The following is a 14,021-nucleotide window of genomic DNA, read 5'->3' as shown; positions in this document are numbered from 1 at the left end:
GAGGGATTGTGTGCTGTGGGTACTGTGCACCCAGTGCCTGCTGTGCCTTTGTACAGCCTTCAGCATCTGCCTGTTCAGAGCACCTTGGAAACCCTGTTTTCCGCTTTTTTTTCCAGCAACTGTCTTCTGGACCCGAGAACTAGCAAGAGGAAGGCGTGCCAGTCCCAGCTGCCAGGAGGGGATCGACTGCTTCCCAGGAGCAAGAGGAAGAAGAGCTGATGCTGTGGGGCCACTGGGCTTAGGTAGTGCAGAAGGCTTAAGGCTGAGAAGTGCTTCTTAGACTTCTCCTGCTTGCAGTGTATTAGGGTACTTAATAAAATGTTGAATTCTTGCATAACTGCCAATCAGGCTGCCTTAAAATAACCAAGTGAGTGCACAGGCACTTGTGTTTGCAGCACTGTGCCCCATAACTGTAATGCTGCTGGGGTGCTGGGTGAGCCCTCCTGCAGCCAAGCAGTGGTTCTGTGTGGCACTGCAGCCCTGCCCTGCTCACGTGTGCAGTGCCTGCAGTGTGGGCTTTGCAGGCCGTGGTTGCATGGGAACCCTTCCCCCCTTTGAGCACCACACTAGAAGGGCAATAGATTTGTTTGATTTGGTGTAATTTGGTTTTCTGCTAGTGAAATAAACTGTAAACTCAAACTGCAGAAATGCGCTGGTTTTGAATACATCCTTGGAAGCATGTTCATTAGCAGGCATTGCTATTTCAGCTTTGTATTATAGCTGAAATAAATTGGAAGGTTTTGAGCCTTCTGCCCTTTAAAATAAACAAGCAGGTGGGAGCAGCACTGTGCTTCTGGAAGTACTCCATGTAGTGTGGAAGGAGAGGTGACTGGAAGAACTGTGTCTGTGGCAAGTGTGGGGTAATGCCTCTGTGGGATGGAGGAGATGCAGAGGGAAAAATAGGGAGCAGATTTTTTTTGTTTGGTTGGCTGTCAGTAAGACCATGCCTTCTGAAAGAGAGCAAATATTGACTTATGCTTTTAGGGCCACCTTTAAATCATAGTAATCCATGATGAGCAGAAAAATACTGTGTGCGCTTTGCCAGAGAAGAGTAGGAATGTATGTAATGGTCAGTGTCAGACTCACTGCAGCAGGTCAGCTTCCATCCTCTGCTGTGCATCCCAGGTCTTTATCATTATGGCTTGATTGTATTTGAGTTAACAGTAATTCATTTTCGTGGTGATATTCATTGTCATGCACAAAACATCCTCAAAAAACTCTTGTGAGTAACACTGGGACACACGCTGTGAGCTGTGGCACTGAGGAGAGCTGTGAACACTCCTCTGGCAGGAGCTAAAGGGCTGTGCCTTCTGGCCTATGTTCTGCAGAGCTGTGCTGGTGTGGAACTCTGGTTCTGATGCAGTATAAGTGCATCATGGCTCAGGATGAGTCAAAACCTTTCCCCAGCTAGCACTGGTGCAAGGTGGGTGCTTGAGGTTCTAGCATCGCTCTCTTGGTTTTAAGTGCAATGGCAACCTGAGCAGTTGGGCTGCAGTGCTGGCCATCTGCTGAGCCCAGCTGTGGCAGTGCATCTGAGTGCTGTGTGCTGCACAAGGACTGCAACTCCGCTGAGTCAGCAGGGAAGCAGCCCCAGGGGGAGCTTTGCTCATTAATACCTGTGTGACTGTATTGATAGCTGAGGCTTTTTGTTGGCCTTGAAGCCAGATGCTGCTTGCGGAGTTAAATTTGTAGTTGATGGCAATAAATCCTGACTTGAGCAGAAAATATACTTCCATTTCCAGAAGGGATAAATAGTCTTAATTCATTAAGTGAGAAGGGGCTGGAGAGTACTCAGAAAAATCAATAGAGAAGGGGAGTGAGGCAGGGCGAGGTGCCAGGCGCTGTGCTTGCCTTTCTGTTCTGCTGGGGAGCAGGGGGCTGGCATGGGATGCTGGGCAGTACGGCAGGGCCAGCTGTTTGCAACCAACCTGCTGACCAGAGGGAATTCATTAGTAACAAATGCTTACTTGGTCGCATTAAAACCTGCAGAGCTGTGCGTGAGCCCTGCTCCTACGGGTGGGTGCTGCTCTGCGTGGTCACTGCCAGCCCTGCAGTGTGTCCCCTTGTGTGAGAGCAATGTGGTGAAGAACCATGTCTTCAAAAGGTGAACGCCCTGAGCGTGGCACAAGCTGAAGCTTTGGGAATTTGTCATCCTTCCGCAGTCCTTTGTTCAAACGCAGTCCCTCCAAGCAGGAAAGCTGAGTGTGATCCTCCTCAGCTGAGTTTCTGAGGACTCCTTCCTACATGCCCATGGGGAGGCACAAGGCTTCATAACAGTTCTTACATCTTTGGAAATGTTCCGGATATAAACTGCTCTGTTGATGTTTGCAGTGAACCAAACCATGGCCTGGTGTCTTACGTCTGCAGCAGGCTTTCCCCAAAGGGCCATTTAAGTTGAAATAAAACCCGGATTTTTATTTCTTAAGTGCATCCCATTCATCCTTTGCAAATTCAGTTCTCAGCTGTTTATTTTTTTATATTGATTGTGTCCTTTAAAGCAAGGGTTGCTTGCATCATCAGTGTCAGCTGCTGTCCCACCTGGCCGCTGCCCTGGGCAGGAGGAGAGGCTCAGCTGCTGCCTATCAGGTGTGTCCCTCCCATCACACACCTCGCTCTCCCCTTCCAGCTCAGGAAGCAGCCCAGGAGATGACAGCCTGCTTTGGGGTGTTGGGGAGAGGCTGCTTTGGGAGCACCGGCACTTGGATTTTCACTGGGATTTTTTGTGCTGCTCAGTAGGAAATGGATTCCTGCCTCCTTCCACAGCAGCTCAGAAGGTGCCCCTCAAGAAAAGCAAGGCTCCTTTGCCCGAAGCTCCCTGCAGGAGTGCTGCCCTCTCCAGCCCCACTCTGTGCTGCCTCCTGCTCCCTTCTGGAGCCCCAAACCTCTTCCCTTGGATGCAGTGCTGAGTCCTGCTGGGCATTCTCTGCATCCTTCATTGGGCCACAGTTTGACCATTGCTCATTTCAGAAGTTCAAACTCTAGTGGATAACAGGGTACCACTGGTAAAGCTGCTAAAAGAGCTTTGCACAAAATTGCGTGAAGGTGAATTCATGGAGAAAGCAAAACTGCAAGGCAGAGCATCACCAGGAAGGTTTTCAGGAGAATTTCATTTTTGGAGAAAGTGGTAGTTCAGCCATAGCTGCTGTTGGTACTACAAAGGTCTCTGCCTGCACAGAGCACCTGATGTGTTCTGACCATAAACCATCACTTCTCTGTGAGCAATGCTACTTATGCATGGTTGGAATGTGAGCTCAAATGAGTTCCCAATTGGTTTCCTCGTTTACCCTGTAATCTCTGCTACCGTGTCTGTGTGTGCTGGCCGCAGATGAGCATCTGTGTAAAGTTCCTCTTTGCCCAGGGTAATAAATCATAATAAATCACTGCTGAGGATCTTTGCTAAGGCAGATCTGTGCTGCAGCTGTGCACACGTCTGGCTGCACTCTGCTGGCACTGCAGTGGGTCCCCATGGGGCACTGCCTCGTGCAGCACCGTGGTGGGCTGAGGCTGCGCGGGTGTCAGTGCTGAGCTCTGCAGAGCTTGGGAGCAGAAACATTTACATTATCCTGCAGCAGGGTGCTGGAAGGTGCCAGCTTGTGATGGAAAGCACAGCGCTGTGCCGTGGGCAGGCAGTGCTCTGAAGCTCCCCACGCAGAGGGCTGTGCTGCTGTGTGGTTGGCTTTGTGCTGCCAGGCCTCAGAGCTGAGCTCTGCACGGTGACGGCTGCTGATGGGAAGAGGCTGTGCTGTGGGACGTTTGGGATGTGCCTTTGTGGATGGCAGCAGGTTGTGCTGTTCCTGTGCATCAATTCGGAAGCAAAGCCCACAGCTCTGAGGAAAGTACCTGCACAGTTTCTGGTAGATCTGATAGGTGAAACTGCCCTGCAATGAGCTGCTGCCACCACTCACTGTGCTGCAATTTTATTTCTGTAGTTAATGTTTTGTTGAAAGCGTTGCTGTGCCAAAGCCTTACTTTTGCTCTTGCCTTGTTCCTGGAGCAGCAGCAGCAGATGCTGTGCTTTGGGTGGAGCAGCAAAGGGCTCTGCTTTGCTCAGCCGAGGGCAGGTGCTGCTGTGATCCACGTGCTGCAGTATTTCTGTGCTGGATCCACTCAGGTGCAGACCAGGTGGCTGCGTGGGGCCTTCTCCCTGCAGGGAGCTGAGCCTTGGGTAACGCAGACACCAATCCCCATCCTCTCCTGCAGCCGGCTGGTCCCTGCCCAGAGCAGGACTGCTAGGCACTTTGGAACTCATTTTACAGCCTAGATACTTTAGAAATGACAGAAAATATTTTGTTTTCCTGGGAGTATTGATTGCTGGCATGAGCGGAACCTGGAGCCCTTCTCATGCTGTGATGGAGAGCACTGCAGTCATAAAGGGACTCCATAAAGCAATGCTTCTCCCTGCAGTGCTGGGGCTGTGGTGCTGCCCAGTGCTGGCAGCCCTAGCTGAGGTACATCTTTACAAAAAGCCTTTTAACATTCTTTTTTTTCTTCCCCTCCACATTATTAAATACCTGTATCTCCTGGTTGCAGCTGAGCAAATGACACGGCGCGTGCTTTCCGCAGGGAGTTCAGCTGCACTGCTTGCACAGCTCTAGCAGTGGTTTATTGCTCAGTGGCTCTCTGTGCTGCGTGCTGGGCTGGTGTCTGCTCTGCAGTCTGTCCTCAGGTCCTCCAAACCATCACTGTGACACCGAAGCATGGGCTCTGAGCGAGAGCACTTCTGTCTGCGAGTGCTGCCAGCAGTGAATGCACTGCTGGAAGTATCTATTGGTACCACCTCTTATCCCTCTCTGCTCTCCAGCAATAGGAGTGCAGGCCCTGAATGCAGCTGAAGGTATTCCACAGGTATTTATTTGGACATCAGCACAGTGCTGCAGCAGCCCTGGCCGTGGCATTCACAGCCCTGGCTGCAGTTGGCTCAGGGCTGCACTTCCCCACCACTTCTCACTGCTGTGCTCGGGGCTCTGCTGGCCGCAGCGGTGCCAGAAGCTGTGATGGTGCAGCCCATGGCACAGCCAATGCGTGCCAGGGTGCAGTGGTGGCAGCTGGGTGCTCAGGAGGGACTCTGACTTTCGCCAAAGAGTTTTATGGGGGGCAAATTTCACTCTCGGCACTGAAGGACAGAGGAGTGCAAAGAGGAGTTTTTCAGTGTCGTGAGTCAGATTCTCCTCTCCAGTGTCTGCTCAGTTGAACAGCCCAGTGACAAATGGCATGTGCATGCTGTGGGAATGGCAGATTTGTGAGCCCTTGGGTGGGAGAAGTGATCTCCCTTGCCACTTTCAGGACATGCTGCTGATGGTTTATAGCCCTTTCATACCAGTGAGTTTGAGCTCAGGCTCCCATCCTCAAATTTTCATTCTGCTATTCTGTGTTGGGGTTACATCAGGTCCAGACACAGCACTGGGCAGTGTGTGAAGGGCTGAGAGAGTCCTCGTGGTTGTCAGCAGTGGGGTGAAGCATCACAGGTTTGGGGAAATGCAGGTCAGGGTTGTGGTGTGTGTGGCAAAAAGCACTAAAGGGACAGAGAGGGCAATGGCAGCCGATGTGAGTCGGACAGTAAGGAGCCATTTTAATGCTGCAGAGCCTTCAAGTGCTTCTGCCCAGTGTAAAAGACAAACACTGTGCCAGCGCTTGTAAACAATGTGAGTGGTGTTCGTAAGTAAGGCTGTTCTCCAGCTCAGCCCGCTGTGGGTACAGCCTGCAGGCAACGGCACTGAGCCTCTGCAGCAGCAGCAGCGTGCTCTGTATAAAAATCCGTGTGAAAATAACACCAACACCACCTGCTTTTTTGCTTCCAGGTGGAGTGGACTCGAGTGATTCCATTAGGGGAGAATTGAGTTACTCTGCTTTCTGCCAGCCAGGGCCCTGCCCTGTGCTCGGTGGTGAGATGAGGCAAAATGAAGCTAACCTGGCCATTACAGATCATTACTCAAAAAGAAAAATGACTTGGGTGATAATTGCTGCAGAATGGATGGGCTTTGTGCATATACGTGCTGTACCTTCTGAGGTGCTGTGCCCCTGACCCAGCCAGACAGAGGCTTCTTCAAATGTCACGCTGGAACAAAGCAGCCCATGGTTCCTGAGCCCAGCATTGTGGTCCCCCTGCACCCCACACACACAGGGAGGTCAGCATGGAGCCCTGCCTGCTGTGTCTGCTCCCAGCGCCCGGGGTGCAGAGCCAAGCGCTGAGTTAAGGGGTGAGCTCTGCTCTGCTGTGTGCTTTCACTCCGTGGGCCGCTTTCCTCTGAGCTGCAAATTGATGTAGGAGCACCTCATACAACCCAGACCCACAGCCTGCAGGTGCTGCCATGGTATCTGTGACCCTGCAGCGCAAACTCAAATGTCGCTGCTGTGCCGTGCGTCGTCTGCACCTCCTGCACGAGGGAAGGCGATGTGGCAGAGGACGTCCTGCAGGCAGCAGAAGGAGCCGGGCTGCTGCTGGGCGGTGGAGGACATCAGTGGGTGGGGATGGGGCGGCTGTTTGTCAGCAGCACTCCTGTGTGCAAACTGCTGTGGGCACAGATAATGGCAGTTTCATTGACAAACTCCAGCACCCTGCTACCACCGTAATCGGCGTGTTGAGATAATGAAGCAATTACTTGAGTTTGTAGAGCTGTGGCAGAGCTGCTATGGCACATTAAATACAGACGTAAGTCAAACTCTTTTGCTGACGGCCTGTTGGGATCAATTTGTTGCAGCACTTGTTGTTGAAGTCACCGCCTACAGTCTGAAACAGTTACACTTGCTGAAGTTGGAGGTTTTGCATAATGAATGTATACTGTGTGTGTCATAGATATCAGCTGTAAGCATCTTCACCCATGTACTCTGAGATCTCTGAGTCCAACCACAAGCCCTCAGTGCTCACCAGAACACGTGGGCAGTAACACCCAAGGTAGGCTCACAGCAGCCCCTCCTGCCCATAGCTGGGGATGGAAGGACCAATGGAGCCCTGCTGAAAGGCCCTGGGCTGCAGGTGGGCAGCAGTGGGGTGTGGGCAAAATCAGGGAGCTGCAGTGCGGTGGGACTCAGCTCCAGCACAGCAGCCCCAGCTCCAACACGATGTTTCAGCTGCGTTTTCATACCCAGACCCTGGGCAGTAAATGTATTTCTTCAACATTTGGATTTGAACTGGCTCTTGGATGATGGTGCTGCTGCTGCTGCTTCTTTATTACAAATCCTTCCTTCTTTCTGTTTACAAACCTCCCCAGCTGGGTCAGTGTAGGTGCTCCCATGACCAGTCAGCAGGTGCTGCAGTTGCTGACTGCAGACAAAACTTTTCCACATGCTACAAACCAGTGAGTGCAGCTCTGGGTCTGCCTCGCTCTGTGTTTGCCTCCTGCCTGCAGCTTGTGCAGTTTTGGGGACTGGCAGTGTGGTCGTGCTCCACTGCAGTGCTGTGTGGTGCTGTGGTGCAGTGCTGCAATGCCACAGGCAGCTCCTCCTGCATCCCTGGGTCAGGAGCAGCAGCACAGCTGGCTCTAAGCCCACAGCTGCTGTGCCATGCTCCAGGAGGCTGCAATTAGTGGTAATTAATACTTTGCTTTCTTTCCCAGTACTTGATGCTAACCCCCTAACCTAACCTTTTAAAGGCCGAATCTAATTTCTTGTTTTCGCTTCGCTTGGAGTTCAAGGTTGGCGATTAGAAGATGAAGTAAAGCAGCAGGTGAAGCTGTGCAAGGAGGAAGTCCTTAGGGCGAGAACATGGCTTCAGTGAGGATGGAGGTAGAGGTGGTAGCTGGGGGTTTGGAGACCCTGTGTGCATTTCTGGCTGTGCATACTGTGCCATTACCTCTGTGTGCATGAAGTGCCTTCATGAAACTTCAGCGGAAGAACTTTGTAAGTCTTTTCCCACAAAGAAGGATGGCAAAAAGTCTCTTGGCTCTTCACCAGCTCTGGGGCAGATGGCCATGGGACATCTCTGCTGTCCGGGGCTGATGTTCCAGCCCTGGTTGTTCCACCACGGGGGTGGTCTGAAAATATCCTGGTCACATCGTGGGTTGAATCCACTTATGGTTGGGAAGAACCTTGTTTTTAGGTTGAATCATGTCTCTTTTTATAGCCTGATGGTTGTGTTACTGTGATTGCAATTTCCAGCCCAAAGCAGCGCCTGCTTGGGTTAACGATCCTCGTCATGCAGAGCACAAGGGAACATATTTTGCTCATTTCCCAGAAAAGTGACCGTCTCCTGGGGATGCTCCGTGCACTGCTTCGTGTCCCCACCGGGGGCTGGGAGCAGCGCTGGTGCTGGCCAAACCCACCCCTGCTGGCAGCCCGGGGGGGGGCCGACCCCGTGCCCTCCCTGCTCACCCCACGCTCAGTGGGCTGCTCGGTGTGCAGAGCATCCCCAGGAGGGCATGGTGGGCTGGGCTGGGCTGAGCTGGGGGATCTCGGAGGTCTTTTCCAACTGGAATGACTCCCTGGTTCCATGCTTCCCTCGGGCACACTGGGCACTGATGAGCCCTTTGAGTGCTAGTTCCTTTTAGAAGCCAGCTGAGGACAGCCCCACTGCTGTTCTGCTGAGATGGGGGTGAGGGGGCTGACTGTGTCTGAAGGAAGGAAAACCAGCATACAGCAGGGCTTGGTTTCCTTTTGTCTTAGTTTGCATAACTGAATATTGCTGCAAAAGGATCTGTGCTGAGGGCCTTCAGAAAACTGCTGTCTTGTACTCCATTGTGTTGGCTTTTAAAGTAATGATCGTACTGAGAAAACCAAATCTGAGGAATTACTGCAGAAAAAAAGCCCAGCATGTAAAAGAGAATGAGAAAATGGTGACTATAGGGCCCAGCGTGACTGGTGCCTTGGTTGATATGGGGCTGGGTGAGCAGAGTGCAGTGCGGTCTGTGCTGAGTGCAGCAGCTGGCTGCATGCACAGAGCAGGGCTGCAGCCAGGAGGAGGTGAACACATAACTGCAATTGGAGATAATTGGTGACACAAAATAGCTGGAATAAATGGAGCTGGGCCTTGCTTTCAGATGAAGCCCTGCTGTGGGCCATCAGCTGCCCCACTCTGCGCTCCCAGCTGAGCTGTGCTGAGGGCTGCGTCCCTCATGTCAGGCAGCACTGATTTTGCTGAGGCAGTGATAAGCAGTAAACTCAATTCTGTTTCCTTCATACGGATGTGCGTGCATATTAATCATGCAATTTACATGTGAATCTGTATTAAAATCAGTATGCACGTATGCTTAGTTTTTGTTCTGGTTCCTCTGGCTTTCTCAGAACACGAGAAGATGCAATGCTCACACTGGTGTGCCTCATTCTGGCACCGCAGGGCGTTCTGTAGCTGCCACGTGCACGAGCTGCAGCTGCAGGCAGGGTGTGAGTGGTGTGAGCAGGCCCATCTGCGTGTGTGGGGACGTCCCATAGTACCAGCATGAGGCGCAGGAATACGTTGCTTTATGCCCTGGTTTTGCAGGTCCCACAAAATCTGCTGTTGCCCCGCTTCATAAGCACCCAACACCCTTCATCCCTTTCCTCTGCTCCAGGTCGGTTCTGAACTTTGGGCCGCGTTTTCAGATTTCCTTTTTTAGCAGTGATTTGGGATTGCAGTTTCATTTGGCACAGAGGCGCACACATGAGCAGTGCACCTTCAGGGGCTCCGGCAGGAGGTCCTGCGTGCAGCACTGCCTTCTTAATGGCGGTGATTACCGAGGTAATTGGTGACGGCTCTGGCTCAATGCCAGCGGTGTTCAGACCGCGGCAGCAGGAGGAGGGGATTCCTCTGGAGGAAATGGTTTGACTCCCGTGAACCTCACAGTGACACGATGGAAACGGATCTCAGTGCAGAGCACTCTGTGCTGGCGGTTGGGACTCAGTGTTCCCAGATAAATGAAGGGAGGGGGGGAAGAAATGGTCCTGATGCACCACAGGAACTCATGAAAGTTCTCTTCTGTTGAGAAGCCCCAGGACTGCAGCACCTGTCTGTGGGCAGTCGGTCCCTGCAGCTTTTTCCCCCTAAGTAATGCTTTGATGCTGCAGGTTCCAAAGGCAGATCCGCTCCTGGCCCGGCCGCTGTGCAGAGCTGCAGCTGCGTGCGGTGTGGAGCAGGAATGCTGGAATGACAGCGGTTCTGCTGTGTTCTTCCTCGGGTTTGTTTGCTGCCACCAGTGTGGGATGGAGCGTTTCTCCTTGGTTCACACTGTGCTGTGCCCTGGGCTGTGCCTGGGAGGTCAGATGGGGTCACATGCACTGAGACACAGCGTGTCCCGGGCCAACCTTCCCTGCACCTCCAGGTGTGCAATGCTGTCCCTCGTCATGACCCTACCTCTGGGTAATGTTATCCCACATCACAGAGCTCACTGACATAATGGACTTTCAGTGGGCATTCTGGACCCAATGATGCTGTGTTTTGTATTGCTGGGGGATCACAGCACCGATGGATTGATCCATAGGGATTTTAGTCACGGCTGCCACGTTATTCCTGTGCCCTCCTGTGAAGAACAGCAGAACCATTCTTTTCTCTATCCTCATTCCCCGCCCTCACCTAAACACAGCAACGTTCTGCAGTTTTGTTACCAAAGCAGAGTTCTGCCTTTTGTGGGCAGTGTGTGCACAGGAACACACATCTCAGCGTTTGTAGGCAGTTACCAAAGCCGGGCCTCCTGCGGGCTGAGTGCTGGGCACACGGGGTGGGCAGGAGGGAGCAGGAAGGAGCAGCAGGTGAGCCTCCCATCCCACTGCACAGCGCCTGCAACGCCTGCAGCTGTTGGTGAGAGCTCCGTCTGAGCGGCCACGGCTGGGACCTGAAGCATTGCCAGGCCCGTGTGCCATGGGGGCTGTAAAGTTGGGATTCCAGAGAGCTGTTGGAAAAACTGCTATTTCGGATGCAGCAGTAAATCGAAATTAAATTTAGCCCTGGCGCTTTTGATTATTCCAACGCATGTATTTTTAAAACAAATATCTTCCCAGCTCGGCGGCATTGTAGATGTATTAAAGCTGGAAGGAGCGGGGGGTGACTCAGAAAACCCTGTGATTCTCTCAGGCCTCTTTGCCTCAGCGCTGTTTGTTTTCTCATTGCCGGGAGCTCTGCCTGCAGATGGAGCTGCGGGGTGTCCCCGCCCCGTCCCCGCGCCGGGCTGCCGGTGGCTCGGTGCTCCCGGCGCCGCGGAGCGCCACGTCCCGCTCCTGCGGTCCCCTTCCCACGCAGACATCGCCGGCTGCAGCTGCAGCCCCACCGCCGGACCCTCTCACGGCATCGGGCCGCCCAGCCTGGCACCGCGCCATCACTAATTGGTGCCAGAAAGTTGCCGTGCAGGTAGCGTGATGGAACTGCACCGGGCTCTCACGCATCTCCTGCTGTTCCCCTTTAGAAGGGGATAAGCATAAGCAGCGCTGCCAGTCAGTAACGCGGTTTGGAGCTGCGCGGTCAGAAGGGCTCCTGCGGCACGCACAGCAGCGGCAGCGGCCACGTGCGGCTGACAGCAGCGGGTTCTGATTGCTCGGTGACTGCGCTGCTGCTGTCGGGTGGGAGCTGCTCATCCGCCGTGCCTGCAGGCGCTGCTCCGTGCCGTGCCCGGCCGGGTCCTGCCGGGGAGCTACCTGTAGGAGCTGGTTCACATCTGACGCTGACAGCCTCGGCTGCTCAAAGCAGCATTTATGGGCACCGTGAAATAATTCATTATGGCAGCTGGCAACTACAAAGGGAGTTTGTTTTGATTGGAATTAGTCGTTCTGAGGATGGGTCGGGGGGTTTCCCTTTAATGGGAACTGAACAAAGTTGATAAGGAGAGGAATGTTCAAAAGAACAAGTCCTGTGATTTCTGCCCACTGCACCTCCTGCTCTGCACACCAAAGTGCTGCTGCTGCGGGGACAAGGGCTCCAGCACTGCTCAGCCCTGGAGGTGGGGAGAGCTGCCCAGCTGGGCTGGGAGGGGTGGCACAGGGATGGGGCAGGGGTAGGACAGCATGGCCCCCACCAGTGAGCGCTGGGCTCAGTCTCAGCCCACGGCCGGGAGAAGAGCTGCACGTGGTGGAGGTGACCTCCTGTCCTCGTGCAGCACTGCAGGTCCCACTGCTTGGGAAGCACCCTGGGACACTGCAGGAACACGTTCTCTGCTGAAGCACTTTGCCTTTGGGTGAATCTTTGTGGCTTGGTAAAACAACATGTCAGCTGCCAAATGGTGACAGCCAAAACTCGGGGTAATAGATGAGAAAACATGTGGGAGAATCAGATATTGTATAATAGGTGGGGCAGGTGCCAAAACCCAGCGAGTGATGTGTGTCTCTGAGCCACCCGGGAGAGGAGAAACTCATATGGATGGAGATGCTGTTGGTGCTGCTCACTGCTCGCTGCAGGCAGGCCTCATGAAGGCAGAGCTCTGAGTGAGGCTGCCCAGCCCCAAAGCTGAGGGATGTGCTGGGAGCTGGGGGTGCACAGGAGATGGGAGAGGAAAGCTGCAGGCACGCTGTGCTGCGGTACCCCAACGGCAGTGAGGGGCTGCAGGCTTCCCTTCAGGGTGCATGTGTAGCATGTGGATTGCAGCACTGCTCTCCTGGTTTGATCCCCCTCTGTGGTGGGGAGGAGTAAATCGCAGCCCTCTGTCAGAGGCCACAGGCGCTCCCTGCTGCTGCTCTGCCAGGGTTTGGTTGTAGAACATCCAGCGCTTGGCCTGGCTCTGCAGCCCACCCTGTGCTCTGTGCAGATGTCAGCATGGAGCCTCACCCAGAGCCAGCACATTCCAAGTGCGGCTGATGGAAACCTTCCACACCTTAAACCCCGTGTTTGGACACAAGGAGTGCAGCCCTTCCCCTCAGCAGCTCAGCAGGACCCTTCTGCACCTCTAGGTCAGAACAGACAGAGCATCAGGTTTGGCACTGGCAGGGAGACAAACAGGACGAGCCCCGGCGAGCTCCCCGTGCACAGCACAGCACTCCCGGGCACCAGAAGCAGCGCAGGCTGTGGTCTGCATCCACGGGCTCCATCCTATCCCACGAAGGGCTCCTTGCAGCTGGGGCTGACGACCTTCTGACAGCACGGAGGGGGCAGCGCTGCCCCATCCCAGGATCCACACCTCAGGTGTGATGCAGCAGCGCGGCCGCCCCAACCCGCCCCCAGGCACAGCCTGCAGCTGGAGCGGGACGCCGAAGGAGCAGCGCCGAACCGAACCCGAAGGCAGCTCAGAGCTCTCCCTTACTCCACCACAGCCAGGATCTCAGCGAGGTCCCTTCCTCCTACAGAACTCTCCTGAAAAGAGTAGAACGAGGGGAAAAAAAAAAAAAAAAAAAAAAAAAAAGAAAGCATTGCCCATGGTGAGCTGCTATCCTCAGCGATTCCCACAGCGTTTTATTGCCCGCAGGGAGAAGAGCGTGAACCCTGGAAGGAAGAACTCGCCAAAGCGTTTAACATTTTTACATCTCGCACAGAGCAAAAAGTTCCCAAAAATCTTTAAAAATAACTGCGGGGATGTTTGTTCGGGGCCGAAGGGTGGGAGCGGCGGGGAGCAGCGCGGTGGGACGGCGGCAGCGCTACGCTGGGAGGCCGCTCGGGGCTGCGCGGTGAAAAAGCGCCGGGGGGCCCCGCGTGGCCGCTGCTGCGGGGAAAGGCGGGCGGAGGTGCGCGGTGCTCCTCCGCTCCGCGAGCAGCGCAGTGCTGGGCCGTCGGGGCAGCGAGCGCTTAGGAAACACTGCTCTGCCCCGCCGTGCGAGGGCCGAGGTCGGCACTGACGGCGAACAGTATCGAACGTAGCCGCGTATGTTTTCCTTTCTAGCGGTGGCGTAGCAGGATTCGCAGATAATCCCGAAAGAAAAACTCCTCGGGGGTCGCCGCCGCTCCGGCTGCCAGGCAGCACAGCGCGAGCAGCGGCACGCGGCTGCCATCCGCTCCCGCCGAGGCATGGCGACAGCCCCTGCGGAGAGCCCCGAACCCGGCATCGCTCAGGGACGCGCCGCTCTTTTCCAGCGTCAGAGCCCAAAGCCGCCGCTGCCGGCCGCCGCACAGAGGGGATCCTCCTCGGGTCGGAGCTCGCCGAGCGCGGATCGGGGTCGGGGGCCGCACGGCGCGGCGCTGCCGCTCCCTCTCGCGGCCG

At 54.6% G+C, this 14,021-nt stretch overlaps 1 protein-coding gene across 1 annotated transcript in view; it reads left to right on the top strand.

Annotated features, from left to right (window-relative positions):
• The window catches only part of RAD18 (RAD18 E3 ubiquitin protein ligase), a 35,845-nt gene extending 35,047 nt beyond the window's left edge, over window positions 1-798 (top strand). The window contains exon 13 of the mRNA XM_048957538.1: window positions 117-798. Within this exon, the coding sequence (XP_048813495.1) occupies window positions 117-219 (103 nt within the window). The 3' untranslated portion in view covers window positions 220-798. The remainder of the gene's footprint in view (window positions 1-116) is intronic.
• Window positions 799-14,021: the final 13,223 nt, after the last annotated feature.

Source organism: Lagopus muta, chromosome 11 (genome assembly GCF_023343835.1).
Source record: "Lagopus muta isolate bLagMut1 chromosome 11, bLagMut1 primary, whole genome shotgun sequence".
NCBI lineage: Eukaryota > Metazoa > Chordata > Aves > Galliformes > Phasianidae > Lagopus > Lagopus muta.
Note: the sequence above shows the minus strand (reverse complement) of the source record. Positions and strands in the feature narration are given on the sequence as shown.